The sequence below is a fragment of the Ambystoma mexicanum genome, chromosome 1p, assembly GCF_040938575.1.
Source record: "Ambystoma mexicanum isolate Mex_15411 chromosome 1p, UKY_AmexF1_1, whole genome shotgun sequence".
In the NCBI taxonomy this organism is placed as follows: Eukaryota; Metazoa; Chordata; class Amphibia; order Caudata; family Ambystomatidae; genus Ambystoma; species Ambystoma mexicanum.
Genome location: NC_090921.1, coordinates 1,238,157,608 through 1,238,178,081, shown reverse-complemented (window position 1 = coordinate 1,238,178,081; position 20,474 = coordinate 1,238,157,608). Strand labels below are relative to the sequence as shown.

General features: G+C 48.3%; 1 protein-coding gene across 1 annotated transcript in view; it reads right to left on the bottom strand.

Moving 5' to 3' along the window:
- LOC138452392 (dual specificity tyrosine-phosphorylation-regulated kinase 1B-like) overlaps positions 1-20,474 on the bottom strand; it is a 526,499-nt gene that overhangs the window by 150,552 nt on the left and 355,473 nt on the right. Inside the window, exon 7 of the mRNA XM_069604969.1 lies at positions 11,374-11,520. Within this exon, the coding sequence (XP_069461070.1) occupies positions 11,374-11,520 (147 nt within the window). The remainder of the gene's footprint in view (positions 1-11,373; positions 11,521-20,474) is intronic.

The following is a 20,474-nucleotide window of genomic DNA, read 5'->3' as shown; positions in this document are numbered from 1 at the left end:
TTTACTGTGTACCATTGCTAGAGCGTCAGAACTTTCAGAAGACTCGGCGGTTCTCTCATTGGATGCCGAAAAAGCATTCGATAGGGTCAATTGGCAATTTATGTTTAGTGTTTTGGAAAAAATGGGTTTTGGTCATCATTTTTGTTCTTGGGTCAGACTACTATATACCAAGCCCACGGCGGATGTTAAAACTAATGGTTGGAGGTCCCAATTTTTTGATTTGGAACGTGGAACGAGACAAGGATGCCCGTTGTCTCCTCTTTTGTTTGTACTCAGTGTTGAACCTTTGGCCATTAAGTTGAGAACTGAGGATGGCCTGCAGGGTATTGATGGTTGGGGTTTGAAACAAAAAGCTTGGCTGTATGCTGATGACCTGCTGTTGGTCCTTAGGAATCTTGCTGAATCATTGCCTGTGCTTATGAATATTCTGGAGGTCTTTCATCGGTGCTCAGGGTACAAGATTAATTGGGCGAAATCAGAAGTTCTACCCCTTGTCCCACTATGTGACAAACAATTGGTTACTGGGTTGGGCTTCAAGTGGTGTGCAGAGAGGTTAATGTACCTGGGTGTTTGGATTTTGCCAACAATTGCAGATTTTGTGAGAGTGAATATGAATGTGGTCTGTGCTGCTTTCAAATCAGATATAGATAGATGGTCCTTGCTTCAACTTTCCCTTTGGGGGAAGGTGAATGCTTTAAAGATGGTGTCAACCCCCAGAGTGAACTATGTTTTAAGTATGGTTCCGTTGGAAATTGAGAAAAGGTATTGGCGAGAACTGGATAGGCTTATGCAGGGTTTCTTGTGGGATCATAAACCTCTGCGACTGAGGATAAGTAAACTGCAATTGCCCTTGTCGAAAGGCGGGCTAGGGGTGCCAGACTTCAGGGCATATCATCTGGCCTTCATGGCCCGTACCTTATTTGCATGTATTAAATCAGATGGTGCGGATGGTTTTGGTGCGGAATCTAGTCATGTGAGTCCGTTGTCACCCCGGGCTTTATTAACGAGTCAGCCATGCAGACGGAGGTTGGAGAACCCGTTGACTAAGAGTCTACGGACTTCGTGGTTGGCTTTGAATGAGTGTTTGGGTTTCGATGCATTGAGAGACCCGAATGCTTCACTTTGGCTGAATCCGAGTGTTACATATGAAGGGAAAGTTATGTTCTGGCAAGAATGGTTCCTTGCTGGGGTTCAGTGGATTGGGGACCTTTTCAATGGTATGACCTGGTTGACTGCCAGAGAAGTCAAGTTGAAGTTTGATATCCCTACCTTTTGTATGGCGGACTATCGGAAGATCCGGAGAGCAGTAGGTGACGTGAATATAGAGAAGGGAGTCAATTTGGATTTGCTTGGCTGGATACCTGGGGTGAGTGGGTGTGGCTTGGTCAGCTATGTTTATAAACAAATTGTGTCCAACTACAAGATAAATGATGCTGTGAGACTGGATTGGAACCAAAGGATTGGTGAGGACATTGCGGAAGAGCATTGGTCTCGAATCTGTGAGAATGTGAAACTGTGTTCTTTGAGTCTGGTTGAAAGATCGCGGCAGATTAAGATTCTACATAGAACTTATTGGACACCGGAGCGTTTGATGGAAAGAGGAATGAGTGATAACTCTGACTGTTGGGCATGTGTTCAGGAGAGGGGCACCTTTGAACATATGTTGTGGGAATGTCCAAGAGTGAGGGGTATGTGGTTCGAATTTGATCAAATTTGTGAGAGAGTTCTCGAAGAGAGAATCCACTTGGATTTCAAGACTATTGTGCTGGGCAGCACTGATGTGCTGGAAGACTTGAGTACCTCCCAGAGAAAGTGGATCTTTCGGGGAGCAATGGTGGGAAAGAAATTGATATTGAGAAACTGGAAAACATCTACTCCTGTTACAATTGAAATGTGGATTGCTGAGATGCATATTTTGGCTGATATCGAAAGGGTTCTGTACCTGAGGGAGAAAAAGAGTGCATTGTTCAATAAGATATGGGGTAAATTTCTTTTATTGTATTAGGCCTGATTTTAGATCTGATTTGACTCTGGGGGTTTGTATATAGTTAAGTGTGTAGGTTAGAGTATATGTGTTTTTGTTGTAATCATTTAATATGTTTTTGCTCATCTTATTGTAATTTTGAAAATTAAAATAAAAATTTTAAAAAAAATAAAAAAAAAAATTCAGGAGAGAGATGCCAACTAACCAATTCCACGAACAATTTCTCCCTCTGCATACATCTCTCAAACTCCAAACCAAACAACCACAAACCTACAGCACAACAAACTACATTGCAACATCGAAACAAAAAACAGACTCGTACAACAGTACACGACGACTACCGGCCATACCGCAGGCCCAGCCAACAGCACATCACTGCTTCTTGCACTTTTCCAGCTTCCTCCCACTAACTCAGCCTCCCTTCCTCTTTCAGAGCCACCATGCGCCAGGGGACCACTCCGGTGGTGATAGTGCACAGTACAAATGTCCTTTAACATTAACATCTCTTTTTAACGCCCCTACAGCTCACCCTGACCCCTCTTTAGATAAGCTTGGCTGCTCAACACGCTACCAACCTGTGTAGTACAGACTTATACCAAAGGTTGGGTTGCTATTGCCAGGTGGTCAGGGTTGTTGTAGTGCACCCTAAGGGTACTGCATACAATCTTGCCTAACCCCAGGACAACAGGATCTGCCATACTACAACAGGAACAGAAGCGAGCTGGAACCAATTACTTCACACCTAAGGTACTGTAAACTAAGAGGGGCTTTCCTCTTGTTGTGTAGCTTGCTTGATCTCAGTTGAGACTTCCATTTGCTGCCTTTTGCAGAGTTGCTTACAGCTTTGCCCTTCACAAGCCTCCCAGCTTGTGACCCTACAGTGATTTCCTTTTCAACAAACACTGTATAACATTGTGCAAGACTTTTTACTTACCTTCACAAAGTGCCTTAGCTCCCCTAGACTTTGCTCACGTGACATGAACTGTGATGGCTCCCTTAAGACTCTAACTACCGACTGTGTTTTGATCATACATTCTTTACTTGTATAGTTGGGAAAGGGTTAATCTACATTGCATTGAGGGTGCTAAAGTGCTAACCTGTTTGAGAAACCTGTTAGCCATTGTTTCCTTCCCTAACCTTTTCCTTTTAGGCACCAAACTCCGTATTGCTTTAAATGTGCCAGTGATATATCAATGTCCACAGTGTCCTAGCAATTGAAGTCCCCTCAGGGTGTAGGAGTGTCTTTGTACCATCCCCAAAGGGTATCTACTGATTTACTGAAACCAAGAGTGTGTATTTTGAAGTATATTTAAGTATTACATATTTGCTCCCTTCTAAATAAGGCTCATTTTTAAAACGGACTTAAATTAATAAATAATTGTTTAATCAAGAAATCTTGGGTATAAGTGTGTTTTGGATACTTGTCACTGTGAAACCCCACAGCTCACTTTGACCCCTCTTGAAATAAGTCTGGCTGCTCAGACACTTTACCAACTTGTGTAGTACAGACTTATACCAAAGGCTGGGTTACCTATTGCCAAGAGGATAAGGCCATTGCAGTTTCCCACATTTTACTGCATACAATCTTGCCTAACAATGAAGATGGAGGAAAAGATACTTGTAACAAGGTTGGTCTATTAAGTGATTCTGTAATTGAATAACACTATGATCTGACCAATAGGGTCTACAAAATAACCAGGTTACACACCGTAGTGACCACCTTACTCCTAGTCCATAGTCCCCTTTCCTCCATACTTATGGGACATCCCTCCGTCCTGTTGGACGGGACCGGAGCACTTTGTAAAAGCATCAAAAATGTTGCAAACATTTTAGTCCTTCCTCTTTCTACGCAGGGTACAGCATGCAGCTGTAACCCCGCCCATCTTAGCTCCGCCCCAAGCATTGCCCATCAGTCCTTTTCTATCGCCAGGTCAGAGACCTATAAGCAACAGAGTAACATTATTAGAGGGGACGGCGGGCGGGCACATGGAGGAAAGGGGACTATGGACTAGGAGTAAGGTGGTCACTACGCTGAGTAACATGGTTATACTCCTACGTCCCGTTCCCTTTCCTCCATACTTGTGGGAGATTCCCAAGCACTCCTCACAGGATCTACGGATGGATGGAAAACCCCTTACTGAAAAAGTTTCTTCAGCACAGCCTGGCCAAACTGAGCATCAGATCTGGAGCTCAGGTCTAGACAATGTTTACAAAAGGCCGATGGGGAGGCCCAAGTAGCCGCCTATGCGATGGTCTCCCAGGGGACATTTTTGAAAGGCAACTGCAGCTGCCTTGCCCCGCACCAGGTGTGCATGAATACCTTTAGGAGGCTGCAGTCCTTGGGCAGTGTAAGACTCCGTAATACAGGCAGCGATCCATCTGGAGATAGTCGCCTTAGAGGCCTGTTTACCTTGTGGATTGCCAAAGGTTACCAACAGTTCAGAAGAGCTCCTAAATCCGGACGTTCTGTCTAGATGGAACTTAAGAACCCTTCTAACATCCAAACAATGCAGAACCCTTTCCGCTTCTGAAGCAGGGTTCGGAAAAAAGACTGGCAGGGAGATTGACTGGTTCAGCTGGAAATCAGAGACCACCTTTGGCAGGAAAGAAGGATTTGTCCGTAGGACCACCTTATCCTTGTGGAAAACCAAGAAGGGATGCTCCACAGACAAAGCCTGGAGCTCACCTGCACGCTTTGCTGAAGTAACGGCAACCAAAAACGACACCTTCCACGAAAGGTGCTTGAGGTCCACCGTGGCCATTGGGTCGAACTGTTTATGGCACAACACCGTAAGGGCCACATTCAGATCCCATGCCGGGTGCGGCTTGCGAACCGGGGGATAAAGGCACGTCAAACCCGCAACGTGTCTCTTAACCACTGGATTAGACAGAGTAAGCGCATTGGTCCGTAGATAGGTAGGTGGATACTGCCGAAAAAGAAATTCTGCATGACAGAACGTGAATGCCGACTCTACTAGGTGGGATACGAAGAACAGCGCAATGTCAATCGTAGCCACCCTTGGGTCCAGCTGTTTGTCTAAGTACCAATGACAGAACCTAAGCCATTTGCTTCTATACTGAGACCTTGTTGAGGGTTTCCTGGCTGCCTCAATAATGCGCATGTTATCAGGAGACAGGTTGAGATGTTCCAAGGACCTGAACTCGGGCACCATTCCGTCAAGCTGAACGATTGTGGGGAGGGGTTCCACAGCCGTTGATCCCCTGGTGAAGCAGATCGGGACTCACCGGTAGGCTGATCGGTGCACACACCGATAGGTGTTGAAGTTCTGTGAACCACAGCCTGGCCGGCCACCACGGGGCTATGAGCAGAAGAGAACAGTTCACCGTGTTCTTCAGCTTGCAAATCGTCCGATGAATCAGAGGCAGAGGCGGGAAAGCATAGGCCCTTATGTTGTGCCAAGGAATCTCAAGCACATCCCCCAGAGAGGAGCCTCGAAGACCATTTCTGGAGGCATACGGAGGAAGTTTCTTGTTTGCCACTGTTGCGAAGAGGTCCACTTCCGGAGTGGCCCAACGGAGGAAAATCCACGAGAGGATCTCCGCCTTCAGTTCCCACTCGTAGCTGACCATTGCCGCCGACTGAGGGCGTCTGCCGTGACGTTCAGCTGGCCCGGGATGTGTACTGCTACCAGCCAGACACAAAGGTCCGAGACCTGAATATGCAACGTCGCACCTCACCCCAGAAGGGAGGAGTCATTGGGGCTGGGTCCTGAAAACCCGCACCCACCGACAGGTTGCTGAGAGACGACCACCACTCCAAGTCCGCTCTCATGGAAGCCGGAATCAATATCAACATGGAGTCCAGATCCACAGCCCGACGCCAAGAACTCCGAACAGCCATCTGAGTCCGCCTCATCTTGAGCTGAGCGAGAGGTAGAGCCAAAACACACAAGGCCATGAGGCCCAGAAGCCTCTGGAACCACTAGGCCGACATGCTCTCCGACTGCGCAAACATCTGACACGTGGCCAACAGATCCGCCATTCTGTCCCTGGTCAGGTAAACTCTGCAGTTGATAGTGTTCCAGCGAAAACCCAGGAAAATCAAGTTCTGAGAGACCGTCATGGAAGATTTACCAGTTCACCGACAGCCCAAAGTGGAACAGGACCTGAAGGAGAGACTGAAGGATTGCACGCAGCTTTCAACAGGCAAGGGCTGCGTAAGAGCCAGTCGTCCAAATATGGATACACATGGATACCCTCCAGACGAAGATAAGCTGCAATCACAGACATCTTCGTAAAGACACGCGGCGCCTAGCTGAGGCCAAAAGGAAGCAATCGAAACTGGAAGTGCACCTCTCCCACAGAGAAACCGAGATATCTCCCGTGTGGATTCCAGACCAGAATATGTACGTACGCATCCTGTAGGTCCACCACGCTGAGCCAATCGACCATCTGCAAACAGGATCTTTCTCTGGCCAGGCGTGATCATCTTGAATTTCTCTTGGGGTAGGAAAAGATTGAACAGGGAAAGTTCTAGGATGGTGCGCAGGCCAGCCTGGTTGGTTTTGGGCACCGTAAACAGTCGGGAGTAGTAGCCCTCTCCTCGCTCCCCTAGGCGGAACGGGTTCCACAGCTCTGAGGTCCAGCAATTTCTGAACTTCGACTTTGAGGGAGGATGACCCAGACTGCTGGAAAGGAGGGTTGATGCGTGGGGTAGAGAGTAAGGGTAAGCAGAAGCCCGCCCCAGCGACTGACCAGGACCCACCTGACCTCGGTGACGGTTTGCCACGCCTCCCAATGAGACGCAATGCATCCTCCTACCGAGGTCTCGTGAGAGCGCAGAGAACCCTCATTTGGCAGGTTTCTCGGTGGTGTTACCACCTGTACCCGAGGAGGAGCTGGAGAAAAACCGAGTCCGTTGCTGCTTTCAGCGGGAATTAGCTGAAGGGGTATCCACTCTGTGGGATTTCTGATCTAGAAACCCCCTGTAACCAGAAGAGGGCCGGCCTTCCGGCAACGGTCTCTGGGTCCTAAAAGGAGATTTAACCAGGATGGCCAGCGACTTGGCTGTTTGGGTGCTGTCCTTCATTTTGGTGAGCTCTACATCCGTTGAGGAATGAAAAAGCTCCTAACCGTCAAACGGCAGGTCCAACACTTTGTCCTGCACCTTCTTTGAGAACTTGGTGGCGTTCAACCAAGCCTGCCGAGAGGTATCCACTCCAAGCATAAGGCCCCGAGCCGAGGTGTCGACGTGATGAGCCGCGGCCTCCAACAGATCCTGGGCCAAGACCCTGGCATCCGACAATCCCGCCTTAGTCATCCAGCTTCTCGACCGGAATGAACTCCTTGAACTCCGCCAGCCCCTTTCCACATCTTCATATTCGCCCCCGGTAACACCAGTTCTGCATTGGCCTGCCTCAGCTGCAGGGCAGAGTTAACAAAAATCTTCCTCCCAAGGGAGTCAAGGAGCTTGTCCTCTTTCCCCAGGACCGGAGTAGCCATCGTAGAAGAGGCTGCTGCAGGCCTGGACAGTAAAGTGGCCGCAGCCACCATCGTAAGGGAAGGGGCGGACAAGATGCTAGGGCCACCTCTTCTGAAGAATGCAGCCTGTAGCACGCGTCAATTTTCTTATTGACGAAAAGTCCAGAGTGTGGCTTTTCCCCAGACTCTACGGACCTCGGCCAAAAAGTCCTTCTGCAAAACCAGGCCGGTACGCTCCGAAGGAGACAAGGTGAACGCCCCAGAAAGCACACCCTCCTGCGGAGCGGGTGCCTCGGGCACTGGAACATCCAATACACATGTCCAGCACCCGGTCGGGAAAGGCTCTAATAGAGCGGGGCTGGTCTTCGCTGTCCAGGTCAGGGTCCTGCTGAGCCATGTCGGGCACCACCTTGTCCACGGTGGACAATGGAGGCAAGGGCGGTAGGGGGAGGTACCGTAGGCAAAGGCGGCGCCGGAAGCACTGGAGGCACGGGTGGAGCCAGAGGCGCCGGCGGGCCATCTCCCTAAAAAGACACTTGACATACTCTCTCATGGGGTCGGTACGCACGAGTACCTGAAACATGCCGAAAAAAACGTCCTCCGGAGAAAGATTTGGAGCTGCCGGAGAAGGCCTCTCATGAGGGGGATAATTCCAGAGACGCAGAGGGGTGGGATGCCAAGTAGGGTCATCCCCAGAGGTGTCCACATAAATCAAGGGTGCCGAACCCACAGGCAGTGAGATGTTGTGCGGAAGGGGCATCCGAGCGTTCCAGTCGTAAAGTGGACAAAACGGATGCACACAAGGAACCTTATGTTCACCCACAGAGCCAACCCCTACACCTGAGGCCGATGGCGTAGTTGTAGGGGAAGCACCCAAAATGGCCACTGTGGTTGTAGCGGGAATGGCCGCCATTTTGCCGTTATCTGAGGGGAACTGCAGCACGTGCGGAAGTGAGGCAGGGGTCCCCACCGGTGGATCAGGGGTCTTCATTTTAGCCTTTACACAAGGAACCTCTGCCGAGCTGGTACTATGCGGCCTGCAAGGTTTCTGTGACATACCAATAGCCAAATTAGCCTTCACAGGAAGGACCTCGGCACGGCCGGTAAAGGAGGAACTTCGGTTCGAAAAATCACTTCTTGCCCCTTCAACGGTTCTGGTTTCGCCACAAGAACCAGGAACGGTGAGAAAAGCCTTTCAACGATAAGCCTCGTCAGGCCTCTCAGAACCGTTGGTTACCTTAGCCTCTTTACGAGGGACCTCGGACCAGAGTCCGGTAGAAGCCTTTTCATAGCGGGCCTCGAACATGCGTTCGGTATCCCCAAGCCCAACCGAGGCCTCAGGGCGCACCCCGGTACTCCACGACTCAGTAGAACTAGGTCTACAAGTAGTCCCCACAGGAGGTGTGTCATAGTGCACTCCGGTGTTCACAGGCCCCTTACGGAGACCCTAAGAGAAAACTCTGGTACACTTTTTAGGCCCAGAAGGCACCTCGGGGCAAACCCCAGTAACCTAGCGGTCGACGCTCATCCCGGACCGGGAAGACCCTGAGAAGGCGTCTCCTGGCTGGGGTGCTCTAAAAAGTAAAGTACTTACCGGGCATTTCTTCTTTTCGTCGAAGGATTGAAAATGCGTAGGAGGAGTGCGCTGGAACACCTCCTTCCACCACTCTAACCGACGTTGAAGTGCCCGGACCGTAAGGGAATCACAATAGAAACTGGAGTCCCAAAGGTGATCGGGACCAAAACACTCTAAACAAAGAGGATGGGGATCTGCCCTCGTGAAGTGCCGCTGACACGAGGAAGAATTTGGAAAGTCTAGCTTAAAAGACAGACTACTACGCGATCGCTAGCGAGAGCCAGAGGAGGAAAAAAGGAAGAAATTCTTCCGCAGATGCAAGTGCGTCCAGTCCCGAACAAACGGAGAAAAGGACTGATGGGCGAGGCACGGGGTGGAGCTAGGATGGGCGGGGTTACGGCAACGTGGTGTACCCCGCGTAGAAAGAGGAAGGACAAACATTTTTGCAAACATTTTGATGCTTTTACAAAGTGCTCTAGTCCAGTCCCACAGGACGGAGGGATGTCCCATAAGTATGGAGGAAAGGGGACGGGACGTAGGAGTGCTTGAATTACTTATTGTAACCTAAAAGGTAACTAACCTGGTCTTATTCCCCAAGAATAGCAGATTGCTATAGTGAATGTATAACTTTAGGTTTGACTCAACTTGAGTTGCTCAATGCTCCTCTAAATAACGTTATAACTAGGCTTGTATACCTTTGGTACTGTGTTGGTTTTTGTGTGTTTTAATAACTTATGTGAATAGTACTTGCTACCCCAAGTTTTATCTTGGCCTACTGTTTTTAAAATAAACCATTATGTTTATGATACTTACTGTATCAGTGTTTCTTTGAACCATATGCATGCTACAATTTCTTTGTACTAACCTTCAGCCCTCTCCCTCCTAAAATGAGCCTGAATGCTCGTTCTATGCTACCAAAATGTTCTTAGATGGCACAGCCTTATACTTAGAGTTGAGATTTTGTACTGCCTCAGATATGATTTTATGAAGCCCTTAGTTGGACTTTACAAAAACTGTCCTAACACGGCCCACAAGCAAGAACACAAAAGCAAGGACTGAGATGACAAGCAGAAGGCATAGGAACAGACCAAGGAGTTGCAGGAAACGCATAGAGCAAGACTTGACAACTAGCCATCAAAAACGGTCCTACAATGGGGAAATTGTGCACGTGACTCAGGATAGTCCAGAAGAACAGCAAATGTGTTGTATGGGTACAATAACCCTTCTATACGATGGAAGCTTCCAACATCAAGGTGATAATTAAGGAAAACTGTCTAGAAATGGTTCCAGCACAGCTCCCAGCCATCTGAGGGAGGACCAGGGGGACACCTAGGACAAACTAGAAAGGGCATGGATCAGCCAAGAGAAGAAGCCAAAGAAGAAAAAGGAATGGCTACTCCTTTGTACGTGTGAGGTAAAAGGGGCACTTCACTTCCTTTTCCCCTATAATTTTGAGAAAGTACCTGGGAATTGTTAAATAAAATAATCACAGCAGTTCACCACTCTGTACTATTAAAATGAATAGTATTAGAATAATATCGCAGTAACCACTAGCAAATACATTTTTTCTACTTGCTTCTTAAAGTGAAATGGTACCTATTCAGGCAGAGTACTGTGATTCTGTTCAATTTTACTGCATTGACTGAGCTGTTTTCCTAAAAGGTTTAAACCCTTCCAACCCTCCATTTTCTTTAGTATTTTCGAATGGCCTACGTATGACGTGTCACATTATCGTGGAATCAATGACACATTCCTTTACTGTTGTGTTCTTATGTACCAGTGCAGTGTTATTCACTACTTACTTGACAGTTAAAATCATTATTCATATTTTTTAAAATCATTATTCAATACTAAACAAACATGTATTAGAAACATAACTTACCCAGTAATTTGTACAGTCTATATTATTGGTATATTTTACTGTGTATTATGTCCGGGAGTAACTGTACTTGGGTAACAGCCCATCACCTGACTGCTCTGCTACATTACCAATTATCAAAGTTTTGGTTTAATTTGTTGGACAACCTCTTTTCTACCTGGGAAGGGTCTCTTCAAAGGCCGCAGCAGAGGGTTCACTAAAAAAAACACCAACAGTAGCATTGCTGCAATGCCTGAAATGAGTCCCAGTACCTGTCGAAATATAATATGTCAGTAGCAACTTGCAAAAATGTGCAATGCTCCATTTTACAATTTCCTGAAAGTCTTTTCGGAAACCAAACAAAGCAAGGACCTGCACAGGCAAAAGAGAAGGCTACCACCATTTTAATCCACATATCAATTTGTAAACAAGGAATAATAGCTGGGCATGGAAACTATAAAACACAACAAAAAAAAGTAGGCAAATAGAATTAGAGAAATCAGATTTGCTTACCTCGTTGGAGCCACTGAAAAGGGGCTCACCGGTGTGCATTTCGACCAGAATACATCCTAGGGACCATACATCAATGGCCAAATCATATGGCATTCCAAGCAAAACTTCAGGTGAGCGATAGAAACGGCTTTGAATGTACTGGTAGATCTAGAAGAATAGTGTTATTAGAAAAATGTAACATTACGATCGGTTGCACATCTAAATGTTCTGCCCATGAAACATTTTTACCTAGCAAATTTCTACTTTGTGAAAAATGCATTTTTGTCAACATGTGACCAATTTTCACAATTTCACCCCAAGCAGTACTGGTCATAATTTGGTGTATTGCATTACAGTGAAGAGCAGTTGGCACTGCCAATGAGAAAAGAGACAGAAAAAAAAGGTTATGCAACAGCCATGTTCTTGTTCCCAGCATTGTATCCCAATCCAATTTAATCAGTGGGGCCATCACATCATCCAAACACTTTCCTTCAATCCCTATTCTCAAACCCAAATGAACAGTTTGATTTTTGCCTGAATAGTTTACCAAGATGAATTTATTGAAATTTCTCTTTTTCCTCTATAGCTCCTATGGATCACCATTCTTTCTACTCAGTTTTTAAACCCATTCTGACTTTTTGAAGGGACGTAAAGCCTTCAGCTTCACTTCCCTTACCTTTTGCTCACTGGTCCGACACTCTGCCGGACATACTTTGGATTTCTCATCACCTCAGACATCCCCCCACCCCCTCTAACCCTCTCACGATGCCTGTCTTGGACTGACCACATTCTGCTCTCCTCTGAAACTATCACTCAGGCAAAGCCCCAGCACTTCCACCTACCTTCTCGGTCATTCGGCCCATGAAGCGTGTGTCTGTGGATGCATTTGCTGCTACTTTCTCTGCTGCTCCTACTCCTGTGGCTGACTCAAAAGCGGACAGCCCTTTCTAATCTACATCTTTCCATTTCCAAAACCCTGGAGGGCATCCTTGCCCACATCAGGAGAGCCCGGCTGAAGCCTACCTCCAAGTGCAACTCTAGGTATGATATTGACCTCAATGTCCTGAAACGCAAGCGCAGGGTGGCTGAGAGGAAGTGGAGGGCTTCGGGCACATCCTTCAACTGGCCTGCCACCTGTTCCCAAGGCAATACAGGCCCTCCGTCCTGTCCAGGAACAGGGCACACATTCAAGCCAGAGTCTCTGCGGCCTCCAACACAGCTAAGCATTAAAATCTGCAAGGAACTGGCCAATCCTGTTGCAGTCTCTACCTCTCCTGTTCCCTTCCAGGCCCTCTGTACGGCTCTGGCCTCTCACTTCTCTGCTAAAACTCACTCAGTACCATCCTGTTCTTTCTCCTCTTTCTCGGACAACACCCAACAAAGGTTCTACACAAAGTCCGATCTAAAAAAGTGCTGTCCAAAAAGGTGCTACCGTCCTCAAGAACCATCAAGGACCATATTGGCTCCCTCACTGCAGCCTTGGCCGAATTCTGTAATCACTCTTTCGCCATTGGAACTTACTCTCTCACCTCAAGCACTCCCTTGTGCACGTCCTCCTCAAGAAGCAGTCTGCCGATCCTAACTGCATGGCAAACTATCGCCCAATCTCCATCACCCCTTTCCTGGGCAAGCTCTAGGAAAAGCTGGCTATCTCCGAGCTTAAGTTCCACACTGTATCTGATGGTTGTCTCCATGACCATCAGTCTGGGTTCAGAGCTGCCAGAGGTACGGAAACTGCTCCCCTGAAAGCCTGTGAATATCTGCTCTCTAACCTGGATTCCCGCATTCCGTCTATCCTTATCCTCAATCTTGCCTCTGATTTTGATGTGGTCAACCATGCCATCCTGCTCAATCGACTGTGTGAGAACCTGGGAATCATGGATCAGGCCCTGGAGTGGCTGACCTTCCTCTTGGACCACCCCTCCCAGGTCCAACCGGGTCATCTCTCGCTCTAACATGTGGCGTTGCCCAGGGCTCTATCCTCTCACCCTGGTTTTTCAACCTCTACTTGGCCCCTTTGGCCCACCTGATCTCCAACTTCCAGTGTTATGCAGATGACACTCCGCTTTCCATCAGCCTCCTCTCCCCTATCGCTCATTCCCTACTGTCTAGCCACGATTCAGGATTGGCGTGCCTCCAACGTTCTCTGCCTTAATGCCAGTAAGAGAGATCCTTCTCATTGAGACCCCTGCCCCTGCTCCTCCCCACCCCCCGTCTCACTCTGGCCACCTGCCTTGGGTCCTCTTCCTTGGCCTTGCTGCGAGGCAAAAAACATTGGTGTCATCTTCAACTCCTCTCTTTTTCTCTCCTCACATCTCAGATGTTGCCAAGTTGTCCTACCACCAGCAGCACCTCAAAAGGAACTCTTCCCTTTCTCACTTTCCCCCAGAAGCTCAGTCTCCAGAGCCCTGGTACTCTATAGGCTGGACTACTGCAACAGCCTCTTTCTCAACCCGCCTTACTCTACTATCCGCCCTCTGCAACTAATCCAGAACAAAACGGCAAGACTTATCCCCGACCTCAAGCCCAGGGACTGCATCTCTCCAGCCCTGAAATCTCTCCACTGGCTCCTGGTGGCTGCAAGGATCAAGTTCGAGACCCTTTGCATTGTTTACAATGTTTACTGGGGCTCGCACTCCAATGCTCTCTTCCAAAATACCTTAGTTCTTGAGCCCTTTGCTCAGCTACCTCCAACTCTGAGTGTTAGATGCTTCTCCAGGGTGAGAGTGGCAGGTAGCCGTCTCTCCTCAGCAGGAGCCTCCCTCTGGAATCGCCTTCCTGCCCCTCTAACGCTTTAGCCGGACCACCGGAAGTTCCGTAAGCAACTCAAAACTTTACTCTTCTCTACTTTCTCTCTCTCTCCCTCTGCTGACCTACACGTCTGCTGTACTGACTGGTTGCTTGGCTACCCTCAGTCTCACTGGAAGACAGGCTCTTTCTTGATCAGTCACCCTTGCACTGCCTCCGGACCTACAACACCCTTAGGGCTGTAACTAACCCTACAGTCGCTTGTTCTCCTTGCACTACCCAGAGCCGCACTGCCCTGGCTGTACTTCGAGCATTGCTGCACTGTTTTCCCGTCCTCTTCCTTGCATTTCCCCCTCCCTTTCCACTTGTCTTTCTTGCACAATCTGAATGATGAGGCCTAGTAAGATAGTTTGTCTTGTCCTGCCACATGACCCTTGGTGAAGGGCAATCTTTTTCCCCTCTCACCCAGACATTTACTCTTTATGGGTGATCTTAATATGCGAGTTCTAGTTTCCGTTAACTTTGGACCTACTAAACTACTGTGGCAGCACACAGCATTTTGAATCCACTGGCTTCCTTTTAATTTCTCTTTAATGTACTTGGGTGAACATCCATATAGCGCCTATACACAATGTGTTTCAAAGCGCTTCAAGGCAAGGGAGTGAACAAGGGAAAATACAATTATATTCTAACAGGCCATGAACAGTAAGGATGTGAAATTAACTATCACACTCGGCCTGACAACATTTCAGATAGTGCAAGAGGTAAGCCATAGATAAGGAAGGGAGGGGGAGTGTGGGAAGGAAATTGCGACAGGCGACTACCATGCTAGGCCGGACGACATTTCTGGTAGAGCCGAGTAAACAAAAGGTGAGGGAGAGGGGTGCAGAAAGGGAGGGGCTGCTGGCACACCCTACCTTATGTGGAGTGCTGGGTGATACAGATAAGTGAGAAAAGGGGATTCAGTGTAACATTTGTGTTACAATTACATGTCAACTCGAATGGCTGGTGGCAGTGAAACTACTTTACTTGCAGGCTGTCAAATCAGCCGCAGTAATGCACAGGAGGGTCATCATTCTGTTAGAATGGTGAACACCTTTTTTCGCCATTTCTCATTTGCTTCTTGTTTGAGGTCTTCATCCATCGTTCTAGGTAGGAAATATCTTGGTTGAAGTTTGGTCTTTGGCGGGAATACTTTGTATTCCTTTCTGAAACTCCAGACTGTCTGTGAAGGCCAAACCTCTGCAGCCCTTTGTCCTTCACCTTGCCCGCAAGGAACCAGTTCCTACTGGGTGCTGCTATCCTGACTGGACAGACAGATCGCCCCTTTCTGTAAACTGCAGGGAGAGTTTGCATAAGTTGTGCTGCAGTTCCTGATAAATATTCCTATCCTGGAAGCTGCTGACAAGTCGACCACTTGAACAAAATCCAAAAGAGGAAGATAACGAAACTATGGCTGTAACCATTCCAACTACCTTAACCAGAGCCTGATGTAAAGTTTCCTTCAAATCGACCTGGTGGTCCCGAATGAGACTCCTACCCAGTGCCGGTGGGTTCCACTAGTCTTGAGAAGAACTGCCAAACGAGCTCTCCCTCGACGTGCCATGACCTTGCTGGGCTGCAAAACGCAAATATCAAGCCACTGCAAGCCAGTGTGTGGTGCATGGTTCACGAAGTCCAACTCCATCCGAAATTTTGGTTGACTCCTGCTGGACCTCCAGAGACGATTTGAATCCCTGAAGTCCCCTCCCCAGAGTACAGGACCGAGAGCGTGAAGAGAATCTGAGCAGTGTTAATCTGACTCCTGTTAAAGGGGGCCAACTCCACAGAGCCCTGAGAAACAGAAGAATCCTCTGTTGGAAGCCTCCCCCCTTTGAAAAGTTGCTGCCAGTTTTCCTTCAGTGTCCATTTCTTCAGTCTCCAGACCAAGAACCCAAGGACCGGATTCCTGTGCTGCTGTATCCTGAAGATATCCACCCAGAAGTCAGTCGGTGAAGATGGTCAAATGCAGTTAGTCTTGGGGTTAGTTGGTCCCACAAACCCAAGGGGAGAAGTCGTCCCTTCCAGAGATTCTGTTCAATTGAAAAATTAGTTTCAGCACAGCAGCAAGGCTTCACCAGGCAATTCAAAGGTTCAGGAGGAAGCAGCAAGCTTCGTTCACAGTGTCTTCATCGGGTCTTTCTCCCAGTGGTCGATGACTCCTCTAGTCCCAAAACCCTCACCTTTTAAGCAGGTTTCTCCCATTCATGCACAGACTAGGCTGACAAACGCACAGCAGGGTGCCAGGCAGCCAATCAGGACCGGTTGCATTCAAGCATACCTAGAGACAAAGGACAAGGGAGTCCTTCCAGACATACTGGAGCAGGGGCGGTCTTCAGGGCTGAAGCCCACCAAAGGCAAGACAAACAAAGGGCTCAAATCTGTTTCGACGCACAGAGTAAAACCCAAGAAAGATCTCAAACAGAAAATGGCAAAAAAAAGACCGCCCCATTTTAACAAAAAGGTCACTCATGGGTGCTGTACTGCAGCTGAGGGTTTAGCCTATGGTAGAAAAGCACAGTGGTAGGAAACATTCAACCACTGCCACCAGCCATTTAAAGTAGTGAGGATAACACAAAAATGAAGGAGAATGTAGGAAAAGTGGCTACTAAGTAACCCCAAGCACCACACAACATGCGGTGTGCCGGATGTGCAAAGAGAAAAAGTAAAGTCAATTTCACTTCACTATTCTTGGAAACTGTAGTTCATACAAGAAAAGGTATTTAAACCCTATGAGGAATCTAAAGGATTTCTCTGACTCTGCACTGGAGGTGCAGTGCGTCACTATACAAAAAGTCGATGCCTATGGTGTTTGTCAGACTCCAAAAATAAGTTACTCACCGTAGTGACTACCTTACTCCTAGTCTATAGTCCCCTTTCCTCCATACTTTTGGGACATTCCGTCCTGTGGGACGGCACCGGAGCACTTTTTGTAAAAAAGCATCAAATTGAAAAATGTGTCTTTACGCAGGTACCACACACGGCCGTAACCGCGCTCTCCTTAGCTCTGCGCCGTGCATCGCCCTTCAGTCTTTTAGTATCGCCAGGTCTGAGACCATTTAAGCAATAATAGAGGATACTTATTAGAGGGAACGGCGGGCAGGTGTATGGAGGAAAGGGTACTATGGACTAGGAGTAAGGTAGTCACTAACTGTTATACTTCTACCTCCAGTTCCCTTTCCTCCATACTTTCGGGAGATTATCAATCACTCCTCCCAGGAAAACAGGTGGATGGAACTTTATTGAAAGAGGTTTAAGAACCGCCTGCCTGAACTGAGCATCGGCTCTGAAGCTCAGGTCTAAGCAGTAATGTTCACAAAAAGCTGATGGAGAAGCCCACGTAGCTGCTCTGGAAACGGTTTCCCAGCGAACATTTCTGGAAGGCAATGGCAGCCACCTTGCCCCGCACAAGATGGACATGAATTCCCTTTGCAGGCTGAAGGCCCTGAACGATATACGCCTCCGAAATACAGGAAGCAATCCATCGGGAGATAGTTGCTTTCGAGGCCGGCTTTCCTTTCGGGTCTCTGAAGGTCACAAAGAGCTGGGAAAAGCTCCTCAGTTTAGATGTTCTGTCCAAATAAAACTTTAGAGCTTAACATCTACGTTATGCAATTCCTTCTCAGCATCTGGGGCCGGGTCTGAAAAGAAAACAGGCAAGGAAATAGACTGGTTCAGATGAAAATCTGAAACCACCTCTAGAAGGAAAGAAGGATTGGTCCGGAGGACAACCTTATCCTTGTGAAAGGTGAGGAATGGATGTTCTACAGACAAGGCCTGAAGCTCGCTTACACGCCTTGGCAAAGTCACCGTAGCCATGGGCTCAAAAGGTTTATGCCATAAGGCAGTGAAGACCACATTCAGTTCCCACTTTGGATGCAGGTTGCACACAGGTGGATAAATATGCAATAGACCTGCAAAGTGTCTTTTAATGACAGGGTGTTTGTCAATGAAAAAGAGCAAGAGTCTGTGGAGAGGTAAGTGGCGATAGCCGACAAATGAGTCCTACAAAACATGTAATGCCTGAAGTTGCCAGATGAGAAACGAATGACAGGACAGTGCCGATGGTAGCTTCTCTGGGGTCCAGCTGCTTTGGAAAACACCAGTGAGAAACTGAGCCGTTTGCTCCTATACCGAGACCTTGTTAAAGGTTTTTGAGCCGCCTGGATAATACACATTCTATCGGTGAGCATACGGACAGTCTGCTGAAGATACGAAAAACTAGAATCTGGCTGGCCACCACGGGGCTATGAACATGAGAGTGCAATTCGCCATGTTCCTGAGCTTGCATAGCGCCCAGTGACTCAGAGGAAGAGGCAGGAAGGCGTAGGCCCTCATGTTGTGCCACGGAATCTCGAGAGCATCACCCAGGGAAGATGCTCTGAGCACGTTCCTGGAAGCATGAAGAGGAAGTTTCCTGTTTGATGACGCCGCAAAGCGAACCACTTCTGGAGTGCCCCAATAGCGAAAAAGGTCGTAAAGGATCTCAGTCTTCAGCTCCCACTCGTAGCTGACCACCGATCGCTGGTTGAGTCTGCAGTTACATTCAGCTGGCCTGGAATTTGCACAACCAATAGCCAAACACTGTGCTGAATGGCCCATTCCCAAATCTGAATGGCTAGATCTACAAAGGGAGGTGACCTGGTAGCCCTGCTTGATGATGTAAAACATGGATACCGCATTGTCTGTGTGCATGTGGACCACTTTGTTCACAATCGTTGGCTTGAAAGCTCTGAGCGCCAAGAAAATCACCAGAAGCTCCAGATAATTCATGTGAAATTGTCTGTCCTGTGGCAATCACAGGTCGAAAACCTAAAGATGATCCATCATCGCGCCCCACCCGATAAGGGAAGAGACAGTCGTAATGGTCGCTTAAGGGGAGGGCTCCTGAAAAGGAGAACCCACCAACAGATTGCTGGAAGATGACCACCATAGGAGATCTATCATCATGCAGGGTGGGATCTGAATCATTTTGGTATCCGGGTCCACTGCCTGAAGCCAGGAACTCCGAAGAGCCATCTGTGGGAGCCACATTTTGAGACGAGCAAGGGGAAGAGCAAGCACACACAAAGCCATGAGGCCTAGAAGCCTCTGGAAGCACCAGGTCAACATGCTCTCTCCGACTGAATGAAAACGTGGCACGTGGTTAACAAATCCGCCATTCTGTCCACAGTCAAGTACACTCTGCAGTCGATCGTGTTCCAACAGAAACCCAGAAATATCAGGTCCTGAGAGATGGTGAACTGGCGGAAATCCTCCATGACTGACAGCCCAAGCCCGAACAGGAGCTGAAGGAGGGACTGAAGATTGCTTGAGGCTTTCACTGGACAAAGACTGCGCAGAAGCCAGTTGTCCAAATATGGATACACATGAATACCCTGCAGCCGTAGAAAAGCTGCGAAGACCGACATCTTCATGAAGATATGCAGCGCTCAGCTGAGACCAAAAGGAAGCACTCAGAATTGGAAGTGCTCCTCTCCCAGGGAGAACTGCAGATATTTCCGATGCAGGCTCCAGATCAGGATATGCATATACGCGTCCTGAAGGTCCACAACGCTGAGCCAGTCGCCTTTTTTTTTTTATTTGGCAGGTCGTGATCATCTTGAATTTCTCTTGAGGGAGAGAAAGGTTGAACTGGTAAAGGTCTAGAATGGTACACAGGCCAGCCTGGTTGGGTTTGGGCACCGTAAACAGACGAGAGTAGAAGCCCTCCCCTCGTTCCACTAGGGGAACGGGTTCCACCAACTTGAGGTCTAGAAGCTTCTGGACCTCGGCTCTGAGTGAGGGCCTCCCTGACTGCTCAAAGGGAGGATTGAAGGGTTGGGTAGGGGCAAGCGTAAGCCCTCCCGAGCAATGGACAAACCCCACCGGTCTTCGATGATTGTTTGCCACGCCGCCAGATGAGACTAGATTCATCCTCCCAACGGAGTCTCGTGCGAGCGCTAAAAAAAATATTTTGCAGACTTCGGCAGAGACTACCTGTCCCTGAAGTGGAGGCTGAAGACCGAGAGGAAAAACCAACCTTGTTGCTGTCTCTGAAGGGAGTTACCTCTCGGTGGATCAGTCCTACGAGACCTGCGGATCCTCCTCAGAGGACAGCCGCCCTGCTGTGCGATTGACAGCTTGGCTGCAAATGAATGGGAGAAACCTGCATAAAAGGCAAGGCTTTTTGCTTGGAAGGCAGAGTCAACCACTGGAAGAAGGAATCCAAAGAGACGCTTGTTTGACCAGTGAAGCCCTGCTGCATTGCTGAAACTCCAAATTTGCCTCGACTAGAAAAGCCCTGCAACGGACGACTTCTCCCCTTCAGTTGATGGGACCAATAATCCCAAAGG